Here is a 17766-nt window from a genome sequence, read left to right as displayed (position 1 = left end):
CATGTTCTGCAAACAAGGTCTGGAGCTGGGAGCAGGAAACGGCACCTGCTGCCGTCCACCATTGACCATACTTCTTCCAGGGGCTCCAGGAAGCACAGCCCAAAGCGACGTGTTTGCTGAGGTCCTTTCTTCTCCCAGGAACAGGATTTGGGCCAGGTAGGGCCCCCGAGTTGTCCGGAGCACTCTCGTGGCTGGAGCTGGGCTTGCCCGCCTCACACAGCCTGTTCACACAGCTCCTCCAGCTCCTCTTCTGTGCCTGGTTCAAAGACAAGAGAAAAAAGGTCACGGAGAATTAGGCCCAGCACCCACTGCACCCATCTGTGAGAAAGTGTACTGTGAGACGGCCAGGGAGAAGGAGGAGCCTTTAGGTGTCTGCAAGCTGACAGGGCCAGGGGTTGTGGTTGTGAGACAGGAAAGAAAACAACAAATGAGCAAGAAAGAGAAACATACCAACTAGTGTGTTACTGACACTTGCTATTCATGGATTCACTCGGTCAGAAATTATGGACATTCGTTGTGAACTGGGCCTGCTACCATGAGCCAAATAAAAGGCGAAAAACCTCAGCAGGGGCCCTGACCACTCCACAGGAGAAAGTGCACATGCAGATGGCTGTTAGACGGGTGGGCCAGGACCCGGATCATAGGAGCCCTGCTGAGAGGAAGGGGAAGACCAGGACCAAGTGCAGCAGTCAGGAGGGGCTTCCGGGAGTAGGGCTAAACATGCTGGCTTTCAGAACAATAGGAAGAATTTAGTTGTTGCTTTTTAAGATTTATTTATTTTTATTTTTGGAAGGCAGAGATATCGGAGAGAAGGAGAAATAGAGACAGATCCCACATCTGCAGGCTCACTCCCAAAATGGCTGTAATGGGCACAATTGGGCCAATCCAAAGCAGAAGTTGCTTCTGTCTCTTCCATGTGAATGCAGGGGCCCAAGGACCCAAGCCATTCTCTGTTGCTTTCCTAAGTGCAGTAGCAAGGAGCTGGAGCTGAAGTGGAGCAGCCAGGACACAAGCCAGCACCCATATAAGATGCCAAAGTGCCGGCCCCAAGAATTGTGCTTATGGGAGTGAGCAGGAGGAAGCAGCAGGATGCCTGTTCCCAGAACAGGCTCCTGCCCTGACCTTTAGGCTGTAGCTGAGACACTGTCATGGGGGTCTTGGTGCTGGACCTAAGGAGACCATAGACGGTTGAGGCTGATGCAGTGGTATAGCATATTAATCCTCCATCTGTGATGCCAGCATCACAGGTTCTAGTTCTGGCTACTCCACTTCTGATCCAGCTTCGGGCTAATAATAGTCTAGGGAAGCAGCAGAGGATGGCCCAAAGCCTTGGGTCTCTGTACCCACAAGGGAGACTTGGAAGAAATCCCTGACTCCTGGCTTCAATTTGACTCAGCTTTCTTCCATCTGTTGTGACCCAATGGAGGAGTAAACCAGCAGATGTAAGATATCTCTCTTTCTCTCTCCATCTCCCCCCTGCCCAACTCTTTCAAGTAAATTAAATAAATGTAAAAAACAAAAAAGCCAGTCACAGAGGTCTGACATTGGCAGCATAGAAAGTACACACATGACAAACACACGGCCCAAGCATGCATGAAATGCTCTGTGTAGCAGCTGCCTTATAGATGCAGCTGTTGGTATGCCTTTTCCCCCGCAGCCCCGGGGCTTTCCTTTCCTGGCTGGCGGCTCCCTGCACTCAGAGTCTGATATGGGATCTAGTGTAGGTTAAAGCATGTGGGATACAGGAAGGAAATGAATGAGTGAGTGAGGGAATGAATGACAGTGGTCCTGCAGGATTTCCAGATGTGAAGCCTTCTGTTTCAGACCCTTGGGGTTCCCATCTTGGGTGGAAGGGTGTCATCTAGTGGTTGCAGTGTTCACAGAGCTGTGTGTCACCCACCTTGGGGGAGGATGGCAGGTAGGGAGCCCTGGAAGTGGGAGAGAAAAATGTGCCGTCTTCCATGCGTAGTAGGAAGAAGAATACACATGGATTTCAAAGTTGTTTTTGTTTGTTTGGTTTGGTTTTTTACCACTCAAATAAACTTACCTTTTAACTCCATTTCCCCACAGACACTTTGCTGAAGTATCCTGGTATCAGGGTCAATAACCACCAAGCTTATATGCTTGCAATGAAAGAATCTCAACTGAATTTGAACTGTGATACTGCAACAAGGTGGAGGAATCCACCATGGGGGGAGGCTTTGGGAAGGGGGGCGGGAATCCCAGTGCCTATAAAACTGTGTCACATAATGCAATGTAATTAAAACAAAAAAATAGCCACCAAGCTAACATTGAGAATTTACATTGTCCCCAATGGTTGTAACATGGGAATATATTGAATCCCCAGGAAAATGTGGTTAGCCTTATGGGTCAGGGTGCTGGGAAGGGGTGCTCCAGGTGCTCTCTCACCATAGGGTGAGAGGAGAGAACCTGGGACCCAGGGGAGTGAGCCACAGGGGCGCTGCCTCTGGTTGCATCCCTGTGCAGCATGCACATGGCTCGTTTCCGCAAGGCCTGGGGTGGTACTTGCCTGTGGTCATGGCTTTTACCAGATCATGTTCTCCCCAGGGAATACTTCCAGCATGCTGAGTACCCAGAGCTGACACTGAGCTGTGAGCCTTGGCAGAACAGTACCCATTATCAAGGCATCAAACACCATGTTGCTGTTGCTGCCCTGGCTTCCAACTGATGGCTCCGTCCGCACTAGTCCCTCCCTTGGAGCCCTTCTTGTGATCTGGCAACTGAAAGAGCAAGGCTGTAGAACTGCAGCCCGTGTCCTGTGCTGAGCCAGGTGTTCTCAGCTGCCACCAGCCCTAGCTGGCTCACTTTCCCTATCTCGCGACATCCAGCTCTTCCCTCCCCTCCCTACCCTACCCAATTCCCCTGGATACTCACCAGTCTGGGCTGGCAGCACCTGGCAGTGTGAGTAAGGGCATGGCCTGCTCCCAGGGGGATCAGAACTCCATCCAGAAGGCCCCTCCCCAGGTGGGTGTGGTCCTAGGGGCCGACGTGGAGTCAGGCACAACCACACTGGCTGTGAACTTGAGTAACAGGGACCTGGGGTTTCTGGTATTAGCCTCCTGTCCAGGCCTGGAGGTCTTAAGACCAACGGGTGGGCCTCTGGAGGCCAAGGGTAAGCCAGGCTGGTACTGAAATGGGGGATAGCCTGGCAGGCGGGGTGTGCAGTTGGGTCCTGGGGCCGAGGAGCCAGAAGCGGCTCTGCAGGGCCACCCCGTCGTTTCCTCTGTGGGTGCCGGCTGGGAAGGCTGGATTTCTGCAGGTTGCAAAGACTGCTGAGGCTGGGGCTGGGGTTGGAGGCTTCTGCATGGCCGGGGGCCAGCTCCATTGGAGCCCTGGACCGTTGTGAGTTGGGGAGCTGCCCTGAAGGGGCAGCTGGGTCGGACTTGGTGACGTGTGGTTCAAGCGATGGTGGCTCTGGCTGCACCTGGGTCCGAGAGGCAGCAGGCCTGGACTGGGGCAGCCCAGTGTCTGGGCCAAGCTTCCTGCTATGCCACTGGAACCGCTTCTTGTAGTGGTGGTGCCGGTGGCGGTGATAGTGGACATGGCTAGAAACTTGGATTTCCCCTATGGGTGCCACCGAGTCCAAGGAACGGCGCCGGGAGGTTGCGCTGGGCTGCGGCTCCTCCCGCTGGGCATCCCCCTCGGGGCTACAGTATACCAAGGGATCAAAGTCACTGCTTAGGGAGCTGCGGAAGGTAGAACTGCTGCCATGGATGCCCTGCAGGCTGATGTCCGTGCAGTTGACCACTGAGTCACTGGAAGAGCCGTGACAGGGCCCTGAGCTGGAGTCGCTGGCTGGTCCATCTGCCAGGTAGCCACTACGTTCGGTACAGTAGCTTTCTCCGGAGCCGCTGCTGTCATGAGGTCTGGTCCTGCGCAGGGGCCCTGGGCAAGCAGCAGGGTGCTGTGTGGGACATCGGAGGCGGCTTGGTCCCCAGCCCTGTGCATAGGGGCGCTGGACTGCTGCAGGACACTGCTGCTCGCCTGGAGCCCGGGGGTGTGTGGTTCTGTGGAGGCGCTGGGCTCGAGGGCCCATGCCAGGTTCCTGGGATGGAAGGAAGGAACGAGGTCGCGGGGGCCGAGCCCCTGGACTTCGGGAAGGGCCCAGCAGGTAAGCAGCAGGGAGGTGGTAATGGGCATGGCCGGGATGCTGGCGGATGAGGTGGAGCCTCCGGCCTGGTTCCTGGTAGGATCGAGAGGCTCCCAAGGACTGGGAAAATGAATCTCCCTCTGGAAAAAAGAACCAAGAGCACAGATGCTTGACTCCAAAACTCTAATGGAGAACGCATTCAGAAAAGTGTGGCTCTCCCCACCTGGCAGACTCCGCTGTGAGCCACCCCCACCTGCCTGGGCCCTGCATCTCCCTCGCTGCCCACAGACAGCTGTCTGCCTGGGAGGCTCCCGGCACACCCTAACCCCTGCCCCGCCCAGCGGCGTGGGAGGTGCTCCGCTAGCCCACCTTGCCTCTTTGGGTGAACGAGAAAGGCTCTCTTTCCTCAAGATATTCATTCTACTTTCATCTTTTAGAAAAGTGTCAGAATATACTGATTTTCATTACTGCCAGAAAATTCAAAAATATGCAAATCACCCAGATTGAGAATCAAAATACAAATCACTTGTAAATCCTCTGGCTGTCTTGCCCTGCCCCTCAGTCGAGCCCTCCTTGATCAGCGCAGTGCCCAGTGGATTTTACTGTGGCCTTTGCTCTGTCTCCTAGCTGCTGGCCAGGAGCCTCTTCCGAGGGAAGCCATGTTCTGGACCCATCCACCTGCCCACAGGGGAATCTTTGGTCCACGTCCTACCTACGATGTTGAACATGCAGAGGGGACAGGTCCGGTGCTGATGGAGCCAGGGGTCCACACACGTCCGGTGGAATTCATGCAGGCAGGAGATGACCCGTAGCTCCTGGAGAAAACAAGGGAGTCCAGATGTTCCTACAGCACAGGAGTGACCAGAGCCAGAACCCCTGCCCCCCTCTTCGGCTCTCCTTGTTATCACTTATTTACAGCAGACCTCACCACAGCCTAGAAATGGTATGAGCTTTAGTGATGTTATGACCTCAGGCAAGTTTCTTAACAGTTTTGCGCTGGAAAATGAGGATAAAGAAACTAATCTACCCCCCACAGCCCTGGGGCTAACAGGAGATAAGGCATCTAAACCACCACCTGGCATTTGGTACTGGTTCCCTCCAGAGAAGGCCAAGAAAGTAAGCAAACCTCAGGGCAGTCCCCTCCTTGGCTCCACGTGGGACACACTGGACACTGACACAGCCAGGGCTCCGTTGCGAGCCCTCGACCTGTCCACTCCCCCTGGCCTGGGCACAGATGTGCACCATGTGGCCTGCCTTACCTGGCCCTCAGAGAACTCCTCCAGGCAGACAGCACACACGGGGGCGGAACTGCAGCTGCTGCCTGAGTCTGGCCACTCGGCCCGGGCCTTCCTGCAGCTGGCCCGGTACCTCCGGGTGGCCAGTTGGCTGATGGCCCAGGCCGTTCGTTGTTGAAGAGGATCCTAGGGGAGAGGCAGGGGACTCAGAACAAGGCTAAGGCTCATCTTCCTTGCTGCTGGGCCCCAGGCGGGCTTCAGTGTGCAGGCCTCCAGTCAGATCACATGGTCAGCTGACCCGTGGAAAGCTGTCCTTTCAGAATTCATGCACAGCTCTGGCAAGCAAGTCAAACGCTCCTCCCCACCTCCTCATCAGCCCACTGAGCTTTTCCTCTCTGATGACCAATGAAATAAACTCTATCCAGCTGTGACTGGACACATCTGGACTTGGGCATCTACCAGTATATCCAATGCCACATGATCTGATCTGAACTTCAGATTCCCACTAACCATCCAGGCCATGCCCCTGTACCCTCACCCCACCCCTCATCTTTCCCATTTCAGAAAATGACAATTCCATTCTAATTGCTCAGGCCCAAAACCTTGATTCCTCTCTCACTGTGCATGAGTAATCAATCCATCAGTAAACCTAGGCTTTGCCTTGTAAATCCACCCAGAACCCAACTCCCTCCCTCACTAATCCAAGCCACTGTCTACATTCCTGCCCCAACCTCTTTGCTGGCTTCCTGTTTCCAGTCTTGCCACTCTGCCATCTCTGCTCCCCACGGTGGCAGGAGGGACTGCATGAAAGCTCCGAGTCAACTCTCCTGCTTACATCTCTGCAAGGGTTCCCACATCACCAACAACAAAAGCAAAGTTCTGACAAGTGCCTGTGGCCAGCTCCAGACCACTGGGCTCCATGCACTGCATGTCCTCTACAGCAGCCTCTCTCTCGCCTGCCCCACTGCGGCCACACGGTCTTCAAGCTGTCCCTCGGACATGCCAGGTATGCAGGTCTTCGTGCTTAGCATGCTCTCTGCCTCAATTACATTCCTCCTGGAGATCTGCACAGACCACACCACCGTCCTGTGGTCTATCACGTCATCTTCTCCATGTGGCCCAGTGGTCTTCTCTAAACCTGCTTCTTCTTCTTTTTAAAGAGTTATTTATATTTATCAGAAAGGCAGATTTGCAGAGAAGGAGAAACAGATCTTCTATCTGCTGGTCTACTCCCCAGCCACAAGAGCCAATCTAAACACAGCAGCCAGGAGCCTCCCAGGCAGGTACAGGGTCTCAAGGCCTTGGGCCTTTGCTATGCTTTCCTAGGCACACTGGCAGGGAGCTGGATGAGATGTAGAACAGCCGAGAGTAGAGCCAGCATCCATCTGGGATGCCAGCACTTGCAGGCAGAAGATTAGCCAGTTCCGTGGACCTGCTTTTAAAGTCACCCTATACCTCCTGCTCTCTTCTTCCTCTTTCTTTTCTAGCATATCCCACCGCCTGGAATATTATGTATTTTTACTTTATTTATTGTCCAGTTCTTCCCTACAGAACAAAAACTCCTTGGGGGTAGAGACATTTTTTGTCATTTTTGTTCACTCCACTATCCCCAGAAGTGCCTGACACTTAACAGGAGCTGAGCACACTTGATGAATGAATGAGCCAAGTAGGGAGAGGCTGCTGGGGTGTGTGGCTGAAAGCTGCCTCATGGACACTGGGGCCTCCATCTTGCTCACACTCTCCTTCCCGCTCCCCACCCCTCGGCACCGCACAGGCGTCCACTGGCTAGCCTCTCCCAGGGAGCCCGCACTGCTCACCGGCCTGCTGTGGCGGGGGCGGCACCGAATGCGCAACACTGAGGCCAGGATGACCACGAAGATGGTGCCCACCACCGTCAGGAGGATCCACACATCATAATCTGGCTGGAAAAGTGAGCAGAGAAGACAAGGGTCATGGTTCTCCAAGGAGCCGGCTGAGAGGAGATGCTGGGGCTGAAAGGCAGAGCTCAGGTTCCCCCAGGTGCTCAGTGCTGGTCCTCCTGGGATGGGGGACTCCCAGCCTTCATTGCAGGACCACCTGTGGAGGTGGCAGGATGGGAAAGGGGGCTCCCTGCTAGTGGGGCAGGCAGTAGGGGGAAGGTGTTGCTGGCCTAGAATCTCCCTCTTGTAGTGGAACAAATTGGTAATAAAGGCTTGGGAGAGGCGCAGGTGGTGGGCCTGGTTCATAGGACAAGGACAGAGTAGGGAGTAACCAGCATCCGCAGGCAGGGTCTAAGAGAAGTGGGGGAAGGAGCAGAGTAGGGGATAAAGATCCTGGCCATTGGAGAGGTGACCACCTGGACGGGGATGGCAGGAGCCATTCTCACAGCACTGTCCTGCGCCAGGACATCCCAAAGCTGAAGATGACCTTAGGATGCATTGGGCCCAGAGAGGGAACAGCCATTCACTCAGGACATACAGCTGACGGATGCTTTCAGCTCCAAGAGTTTAAGGACTTTGAGCAGGGTGGTCATGGAACAAAGAGGGGGGTGGGTACTGAGAGCAAGGGCGGGCGGGAGGGGGAGGTAGGATGGTGCCCAGGGGGCTTCACTGCTTACCCAGGCTGGGGGCTCCTTCAGCTCAATCCTCACATGGGCCTTGCGGTTCTTGTACACGAACTCCATCAGCTTCTCGGCATCACGACCCCAGATCAGCACCACAGGCCAGGTCAGCCCCAGGGGCTGCTGCAGCTGCAGGGCCAAGGTGCCCCCAAGGGCTGCTGTGACTTCTCTCGGTCCTCATCCAGCCCCCACCTCCAACACTCCGCTACCCCTGGGTACCTGCTCAGCAGCAGCTCGGTCTTCAGTGATGTCAAAGAGCACGGCACTGGCTCCTCGCTCACCTGCCATCCGGGCCTGCAGGGACAAAGCTGGGTGTTGGCTTGGGGCTGCACAAGGGTGCAGCCGAGGAAGGGCCCGGCCTCCCAGACACCTGTGTTCCTAGGACACACTGCCCAGTGACACGGAAATACGTGAGGGATCCGAAGGCTTCCTTGCCTTGTCCCCTGAACTCACCCGGGACCACAAGACAGCTTTAGTCTTTCTTCTTTTCTTCCATTCTATTATTTTTTTTAAAAAAGATTTACTTTATTTTTATTTGAAAAGCAGATTTACAGAGAGAAGGAGAGACAGATAGAGATCTTCCATTGGTTCACTACCCAAATGGCCACAACGGCTAGAGCTGAACTGATCTGAAACCAGACAGCAGGGTCCTAAGGTCTTGGGCCATCCTCCACTGCTTTCCCAAGCCATAAGTAGGGAGCTGGGAGGGAAGCGGAGCAGCCAGAACTCAAATATGTGATGTCAGCAGTATAGGCAGAAACTTAGCCCACTATGCCATAGTGCTGGCTCCAATGGAATAAATTTAAAAAAAAAAATTTATTTTATTTTTTATTGGAAAAGCAGATATACAGCGAGGAGAGACAGAGAGGAAGATCTTCTGTCCACTGATTCATTCCCCGAGTAGCTGCAACGGCCAGAGCTGAGCCAATCCAAAGTCAGGAGCCTGGATGCAGGGTCCCAAGACTTTGGGCCATCCTCAACTGCTTTCCCAGGCCACAAGCAGGGAGCTGGATGGGAAGCAGGGCAGCTGGGACACGAACCACCACCGATATAGGATCCTGGAGTATACAAAGCGAAGACTTTAGCCGCTAGGCTACCACACTGGGCCCTGGAATGAATTCTTAACAAGGGCCTGCTGGGGTGCCAGCTGGTAGACCTGGCTCTAGCACTTAGGACAAAGGAGACATTGCTACTGTCATCCAAGTTCAGCCTGCCTTTGCCAAGCAGGGAAAGGGCAAAACAGGGAGTGACCAGTGCTCCCAGAAGCCGTACACAGAGGAGGGAGTGTGCAGAGAAGGGGCCAGCTAGGCTTGTCAGGGCAGCCCTGTCTGACAAGAGGGGTCAACAGGGCAGCATCCAGCTCAGGCAAAGTGCCAAAAGCCTAGAATTCTACCATCACCCCACGCCTCTGCAGCCAAGCTCCTGTCACGGCCCACCTCGCCCCTTCCCTGCCTTTCTAGTTCCAATTCAAGGTGTTTGACGGACTCTAGGACTCCACCTGCTCTCTTCTCCCATAGGGTGTCATTAGAAGCTCAGGCAGGGAGGCCCCATTCCCACAAGGACACAGCCATGCATGAGCATGTTCCCCGAGGGCCCCAGGAATCCAGCAGAATCCAGCCAGCCAGGCAGAGCAGGAGGAGAGAGCAAAGCATGGGAAGCCAGGGACACTGTGTGGGGGCCAAAGGGCGGAGACCGGAGCCCAGGGTGCGGTGGAGGCAAGAGGGTGAGCAATAAGACAGGGCGAGGGGCTTATTCTTGCTGCTGGCTCGCCTGGTCCGGCTTCCCGGAGCAAAGGCTGGTCTTGCAGAGGCATCAGGCTGCAACCAGCCTGCTCCTCCCCGCCTCCCCGCCTCCCCACCTCCACCGCCAACGCCCAGGATCCTTGTATAGGCAGTGAAGGGTTAACCCTCACTCACAGGGGTGGCAGGAAGAGGAGCCAGGCCTGGGACTTACTCATACTCTCCCGCCTTTGATCTCCTGCTTTGCCCTCCCAGGAAGAGCCTGTTAGGGCAGGTCTACTGCCAGGCTGGCTGGGAGCAGTGCCTTTGCTCCCACTCCCCAAGCAGTGGTTGGGGGTGGGGGGAGGGGGTGGCCTCTGAACCTACTGCCTGGAGGCGGGAGAGCCAGGGTCTTCGGTGGTGGAGACCCTGTCTTGATCAGGAGGGTGACTTCCAGATTCATTCAGCCCTGTTCCCCAGGGTGCCTATGCAGCTCCAGGGCCCAGCGTCACCAGGCCAACTGCCCAGAACTTCACAGGCCCCAGAGCAGAGCTACTGGAGCTAGCAAGAGAGCACAGCTTCCATCTCTCCCCCCCACAGCCTTGCCCACCTGCTCCTAGGAAGCCCACCCTGCCTCGGCCACACCCTGCAGGCCTCTCCCATCTTTGGAGTCCTCCAAGGCTAGGGCAAGGGAGCACCACCAGGGGGAAAAGGACTTCCTCCTGGGAAGAGAATCCCACTGACTAACTCAACACTCTGGGGACATGGCGGAGGGCTTGGAGGAAAGGTGCCTGGGTCCCCACGAAACTGTGTAAGCCTGGGCCAGCCTGCGAGAGCATGGCCAGGGCAAAGACTCAGTGCTTTGGAGATTTTCTTACTTCCCCACCCCTCTCTCTTTGAAGAATTGGGGTAGGAACAGTAGAACGCAATTACTGTGCCGTTCAAACACCCCAGCCCATTACAGCCCATAATTACAAAGTTGTAAAAGTGATCAAAGAGCCCAGAGAGTTGGCCAAGAGGAGAAAACAAACAGGGCTTGCAAGCGGTGGGTTCCCGTGCCCAGAGTTCTAGGAATCAAAAACAAGATTTGGGGACAGAGAGCCACCCCATGGGGGCCCAGCAGGGAGAGGTACAGGGAGGAGGGAAGGAGCATCTTGGGGGAACCTGAAATTGGAAGGCAAAGAGAGGGTGCATGTCCGCTCCAGACAGGAGACCTTGGCCATGCAAAGACAACACAGAGACCTCTTGGAAGGTTCACAGTGGATCAGATCCAGGCGCAGTGGCCAAGACTGCCCTTGGCGGCGGGCAACTGCAGTCCTCCCTAGGAGAGCAGGGTCAGAGAACAGTGAGCGTGAGCCGCAATCCTGCTCACCGCTGGGCTCACTGCTCAGCAGCTACACTTCTCTGGGCCTTGGGTTTTGCTCTTCACAGCACAGGGAGCCTCTGTCTATCTCCACTTAATCAAAATTAACAGTGCACCTAACTGTGCAGGGCCCCGAGCCAGGGAAGGCCAGGCCCTCCCGAACAACTCATAAGCTAGGTGTGGAGATAAGGCATACATGCACATAAAATTATAGTGCTGACAACAGCGTTATAGAACACGATAAATGGAACAAACCAGCAGCTTCCAACCCTTTCTCACCTCAAAACTTCCTTCCTGCCACCATCACTCCCCTGCCCCATATCTGACACAATACACAAGGCCAATCATAGTGAGGCTGTTCATTTTGAGGTGGGAGGAGGTCCCTCTGTCTGCCTGCACCCAGGGGAACCTCCATGAAACCTAGCTTTGCAGAGCCAGGAGTGTGAATCCAGGTATGCCTGGAGGGTGCGTGGCATTTCTGCCACTGCCCTGGCTGACTGGGTGGGGCTGGGCAGGGAAGATTCAGTACAAGGAGATGGATCCACCTGGGCTGGAAAGCCGAGGGAGTGTACCAGGGTAGTGAGCAGCAAGAAGGAAAGAGAAGAGGGCTCAGATTTGACATAGCAGTTAGGTGTCACTGGGACCCCCGCATCCCATACAAGGGGGCCTGGTTTGAGTCTCAGCTCTGCTACCAACTCCAGCTTCCTGCTAATGTGCACGCTAGGAAGTAACAGGTGATGGCTCAAGCCACCTAGGTTCCTACCACCCGCTTGGGAGACCCAGATGGAGTTACTGGCTCCCAGTTTTGGCTTAGCCCAGTCCTGTAAACTATGAGGAATGAACCAGCAGATGGACGATGCCTCCGTCACTCTTCTCTTCCTTTCAAACAAAATAGATCAAACTTTTTAAAGGAGAGGGAAGGAAATCTACTTTCGCCCAGACTGCCTAGATTTGAAACCTGGCTCTGCTACCAATTTGTCAGCTTTGAGACTTTGAACAAATCAGTTTATTTCTCTGTGCCTCCATTTCCTATTCTGAATGGTGGCATAGCAACCTGACCTGCTCCCTAAGATTTTGGTAAGAGCACATGAATGAATCCATGTAAAGCACTCATAATAAGACCTGGCACAAAGAAATGTTTTTTAAGCATTAGCTATTATTACATCAACAATGGGTATAGATGGCTTTATTTATTTTTTACAACTCTACAAAACACCCAGTTCCACTTAAAAAAAAAAGTTAAGACCTGGTACAATGGCTCAATTGGCTAGTCTTCCCCTTTCAAGCGCTAGTATCCCATATGGGTGCCGGGTTGTGTCCAAGAGGCTCCACTTCCCATCCAGCTCCGTTATAGAGGCCTAGGAAAGCAGCAGAGGAATGCCCAATTCCTTGGGACCCTGCACCTGCATGGGAGAACAGGAAGCAGCTCCTGGCTTCTCTTTCTCTGTCTCTCTTGTAATTCAGCATCTCAAATAAACAAAATAAATCTTTTAAAAATTATTTATTTTTATTTGAAAATCAGATGACAGAGAAAGATCTCCCATTGGTTGGTTTACTCCCCAGATGGCCACAACAACCAGAGCTCAGCCAGGCTGAAGCAGTAGTCTGGAGCCTTAAAGCTTCTTCCAGGTCTCCCACGTGGGTACAGGGGCCCAAAAACTTTGGCTGTCTTCAGCTGATTTCCTAGGGACATTAGAACAAGGAGCTGGATTAGAAGTAGAGCAGCTAGGACTCAAACCGATGCCCATAACAGGATGCTGGTGTAGAAGGCAGTAGCTTAACTTACTATGCCACAACACTGCCCTTCCCCTTCTTCCTCCAGCTCCACGTTTGACTTGAGGAACCGGAGGGGCTGAATAACACGGTCAGGATCCTGAGTGGAAAGGCCGTCGACGCAGGATTCCCACCCAGGATCCTGGGTCTCCAGAGCAGCTATGCTTAACCACCAGGTGGGGCCTGCACTCACAGACCTCACTCCTGCCAGGCAAAATGCCACCGGGATTGGTCCAGACAGGATGTGATAAAGGCCTGGTTTGGCACAGGGGTTGGCTTGGAGTTGCTAAGAAAGAAACAGAAACTGATCTGTGTGACTGGATCAAGGGTGCAAGGGTGGTGACAAGAATGTAAAAGTCCATAATTTGGTGAGGGTTTCCGAGAAGAAACAAACAAGTAAAAAAAAAAAAAAAAGAAAGGAAAAAAAAAAAGATCCAACCTTTTTTAATCTCTAAAAGCACGGGCTGATGCTAATGTCGATGACAGCAATAATGTATTGAGCAGCTACTAATGTCCTTGGCAGGAGGCTGAGAACTTCCATCTGTACTCATTCAATCCTCCTGCGTACAAGCCCCATGATGACTTCCTGTGACAGATGAGGAAACCCAGCCTGCAGCAGGGAGCTAAATTGCCCCGGCCACGCAGAAGCAGAGGAGGAGCCAGCCCTTAACTCCAGGGTTGTCTGGCTTGACAGTCCCAATCTAGTGCACAGGAACGGTGCCACCAACAGCGCCAATAAGTCAGAGCTGCGCTGACCGAGCACTGACCACTCCCCCCAAAGAACGCAGCTTTCTCTGACGTCTCCCCTGAGCTACACGAAAGACATCTGTAGGGACAAATGTGCGGCACGTTGAGCTGCTACTTCGAAGCCTATAGCCCACATCAAAGCGTCAGTTCAAGTCCCGGCTACTCTGTGCTTCTGATCCAGTTTCCAGCTCATGCACTTGGGAAGGCAATGGAAGATGGCCCAAGTACTTCGCCGCCACACAGGAGACTTGGAGAGGGCTCGAGGCTTTTGGCTTTGGCTTTGAGGGAAAAGCAACGGTCGCACTCAGCACAGTCAGTGACTGAGGTACTATTTCTTTTTCTTTAAGATTTATTTTATTTTTACTGGAAAGGCAGATATACAGAGAGGAGGAGAGACAGAGAGAAAGATCTTCCATCCGATGATTCACTCTCCAAGTGACCACAATGGCCAGAGCTGAGCCAATCCAAAGTCAGGAGCTTTCTCCGGGTCTCCCACACAGGCGCAGGGTCCCAAGGCTTTGGGCCATCGTGGACTGCTTTTCCAGGCTACAAGCAGGGAGCTGGATGGGAAGCAGGGCTGCCGGGATTAGAACCGGCACCCATATGGGATCTTGGCATGTTCAAAGAGAGGATTTTAGCCACTAGGCTACTGCACTGGGACTCAAGGTACTATTTCTAAAGCCACAACTGCTCTTCTGCTAGGGTGTTTGAGCTTAGACATTCATTGGCAGCTGACATACGTTATTTTCATCTCTACAACAGTCACAGGGTGGGACATCAAAGTCCCACTTCAGGGTGACAGAACAAAGGTCCAGCAGCAGGGCGCTGAGTGCGCTCCTGGCTCCACAGCGTCCGTGACCGTGTCTTCTCCCTGCACAGACACAATACTCCAAGAGCTTGAGAAGAAAACCACCCACGGCCTGCCAGGCCCCACGCACGTGTGGAACCATACCCTGCTCTAGAGGAACAGCACAAATTCTGGGTTTTAGAAGTTTCTAGACACTTACATGGATTTCTCTGTAAAATGATCAGAATAAAATATTCCTTCTTAATAAATAAGGAGAAGAAAAAGGAACATGGCAGTGAGCTTCTCACCCCTTTCCCTCTCTTCTCTTTCATACATGCTCCATCACAATGACACACTGCCTAATGGGGAGCAGACGCTGGACAACAGGTGGTGGACACCAAGGCACATTACAAATCCAGACGCAGGTTAACTTCACCCCAACACGATCCTTTGCCCAACCTATGCAGATATCACACACGCCAGCTCCTCCATGTGCATCCCAGCAGTCGCCTCTCATTTGCACCCCCAGCCCCTCGCATCCCACCCCAGTGATGTCAGCATGGCCAAACCAAGGGAACATCTTCACCTACTTGTGGGTGGCACACTCTGAACTGGCCTACATCCCTGCCGCTCACAGGCTGCTTCCTTGAGGTGCCCCAGATGATCAGGAAATCCACAGGGATCTGGACCAAGACCGGGGATATCACTGCCTGCTCTTGCTGCCCCTGCGAGGATTCCCCTGCCCTAGGTACACCTGTTTGTGCCACAGGTCGCCTCGTCACCCCCTGCAGACACATCCAGTGGCACTGTCTGCTGTTTTCTCACACAGAGTCCAGGAAATGTTTCTGGAAGATGGAAGAAGACTTCCACTGACTTCTCCTCCTGCCAGTGGCGCTGGGCAGGGGTCAGGGCTTAGAAAGCCATCTGATAGGGGCAGAGATGGAGATGAGGCACATGCCAGGAAGAAAGCCAGGAAGGTGTGCTGGGCCTAGCTGATGGTGAAAGCAGAAAGGCTGAGCACCTGGCCCTCTGGCATGGGTCAGGACAGCCTGGGGAAGTTGGGACAGGGAGCCTCTTACAACCGGGAGCTAGGTGAAACTCAGTACATGTGAAGGTCAAGTGTGTTCTCTACCTTACTGGCCAGTGACAGGCAGGGCCGGGGCGCCCGCCGGGGGCTCTCCAGCTTGACAATGCTGATGAATCCAGGCTCCAGATTGTCGTCGTCACTGGCATTGCATAGGTACAGGGGGTGCGACTGTGGAGAGAGAGAGAGAGACAGGTAGGTTAGGTAGGCTCCAGCGAGCAGGAGCAAGTGCCAAAAGGAACTCACGGTTCTACATGGTTCCAGGCAAGTCCCTCGCAGGTCCCAGGTGCTTTCTCGGTACTGTGAGAGGAGGCATTATGTTGGGATGATCCATACGAACCTCCCGACCATCAGCTGTCATTGCAGCAGTGCTAGGGGGCCAAGGACATTTGAGGTATCCCAGAGAGGGGTCCTCCATGAAGAGTCTGCTGCAGAGTAGCTGTGACAACAGAACGGGATGCCTCTCCAGGCCCCGGTATCTGTCACCTCCAGAGCCTTGTGCCAACTCCAAACCCTGCAGGCCAAGACAACATCCATGTGTTCCTCCATCAGTGTCTTTAGAATCCAGTCTCATTCACCAGGCCACGGAGGACACTGCTGCCACTTCTTGCCTCCTTGGTATACCCCAGCAGCTGTTGTCCCGTGCAGTTCCATCTGTCAAATGGCTTAGGTCTCCTCGTTCTGCACTGCCTCTCTTCTCTCGCTATCCTCCCTGGAATCCGCCCTATGCTGTGCCATATTGGAGTACCTGTTTAAATCCTGGTTCCCTGATTCCAATCCTGCTTCCTGCTAATGTGCCTCAGAGATAGCCCGAGTACTTGGGTTAATGTCATCCATGTGGGAGACCAGCATGGAGTTCTGAGTTCCTGGCTTCAGCCTGGCCCAGCCCGGGCTGTTCTGGGCAAAAAAGAATTCTCTTTCCCTTCCTCTCTCCTTCTCACTTTGCCTTTCAAACAAATAAAAACAACCTCTTTTTAAAAAGTCAGACCACTAGGAGGACAAAGCATGATTTATTTGGCCTTGGATCATCCTGTGAGCCGGGACTCCCACACAGTTGGAACCCAGTGTATTCTGGCAAAGAGTTTCCTGCTAGGAAGTTTTCCACATTTCTCTCTCAACTGCTGCTACAGTCTGAAGGACTTCCAGAGAAAACTATCAGAGAAATCAGAAAGGAGGTGGAATGTATGACGATACTGAAGAAGAGGCTCCACTGATGGTGGATTTGAAAGCACACTTTCTGAATGTACTTTCGGGCTCGCCTCACTGTACCACCCTGGAACACAGTAGCTTCTTGGGAAATACATTCCGTCCTCCCCACCTGCCTGTATCCTTGTGCATGAGACTCACACTCTGGACAACAGGCACTGGGATGGGAAGGAGTTCCATTCTTCATCTCTGAATTGAAGGATTGTGAGTCCGGTAGTGATCAAGGTGGGAGAAAAACTATACCCCTAAGGGCCCCAGAAAAAGGCAGGGTCCTGAGGATGGAGCTGTCTGCACTTCAGTGAAGTTGCAGCTCCTGCCCCAACAAACTGCATGGCCCTGTCATTTGTAAATCCACCCAATTGGATACCCATTCATTCCCTAATTCTATCAACACCGAGGACACCCTCTGGGGCAGGTACTGTACATGGAGTGGGCAGCCGGTGGTGAGTAGGACAGGCTCCTGGCAGTAGAGCAGCTGAGACTAGCACACAATCACACAGCCATGATGCTGTGACACAGCATGGGTGGAGTCCAGGAGAGAACACACGAAGAGGACGGCAGGAACCCCAGAGCGGAGGACAGGGACGTTTTCGCAAGGAGTGACTTGATCACTTCCTTGATGGTTGAATAGGTACACATCCACTCTGTGCAGCTAACAAAACGGGTCAGGGTGGGAATGTGCTTCCCTGCCAAGGAAGCCATGTGTGCTGAGGCATGCAGGCTGGGATTCAGTCTGCACCGACAGGAGACATGAAAGGGGAAGCCAGGGATGAGGCCTAGGAGCAAGGACCACCAGATTTGCATTTACAAAGGATTCCCCTGCTGAATGGTCAGCTTCCCACTGCAGATCAAAAGATTGAGAGTTGCCTTCAAGAAACATGAATTCTGGTCTAGTGTAATGGCTCAATTGGTTAGTCCTTCACATCCAAATGCCAGGATCCCATTGGGCAGTGGTTCGCTTCCCCGCTGCTCTACTTCCCCAGTCAGCTACCTGCTTGTGGCCTGGGAAAGTAGCAGAGGACGGCCAAAAGCCTTGGGACTCTTCCCTCATGTGGAAGACCCAGAGGGAACTCCTGGCTTTGGCTCAGCTCAGCAACACGCATTGTGGCCATTTAGGGAGTAGACCAGTGGATGGAAGATCTT

At 53.6% G+C, this 17766-nt stretch overlaps 1 protein-coding gene across 3 annotated transcripts in view; it reads right to left on the bottom strand.

Moving 5' to 3' along the window:
* The window catches only part of RNF43 (ring finger protein 43), a 64141-nt gene continuing 46375 nt past the window's right edge, over positions 1–17766 (bottom strand). The window contains exons 2-9 of one of the 3 annotated variants that reach the window (XM_041000673.1): positions 15466–15588; positions 8165–8239; positions 7943–8074; positions 7164–7268; positions 5371–5532; positions 4824–4926; positions 2896–4251; positions 1–256 (exon numbers count right to left, since the gene is read on the bottom strand). In XM_041000673.1, coding sequence (XP_040856607.1) covers positions 213–256; positions 2896–4251; positions 4824–4926; positions 5371–5532; positions 7164–7268; positions 7943–8074; positions 8165–8239; positions 15466–15588 — 2100 coding nt within the window. In that variant the 3' untranslated portion in view covers positions 1–212. Of the gene's footprint in view, positions 257–2895; positions 4252–4823; positions 4927–5370; positions 5533–7163; positions 7269–7938; positions 8075–8164; positions 8240–15465; positions 15589–17766 lie in introns of all 3 variants that reach the window. The other 2 variants (XM_041000674.1, XM_041000675.1) reach the window with 2 other exon arrangements.

This window comes from Ochotona curzoniae, unplaced genomic scaffold (genome assembly GCF_017591425.1).
Source record: "Ochotona curzoniae isolate NIBS_2020 unplaced genomic scaffold, NIBS_Ocur_1.0 scaffold_2453, whole genome shotgun sequence".
NCBI lineage: Eukaryota > Metazoa > Chordata > Mammalia > Lagomorpha > Ochotonidae > Ochotona > Ochotona curzoniae.
The sequence above is the reverse complement of the archived record's forward strand: the minus strand, read 5'-3'. Positions and strand labels throughout refer to the sequence as shown.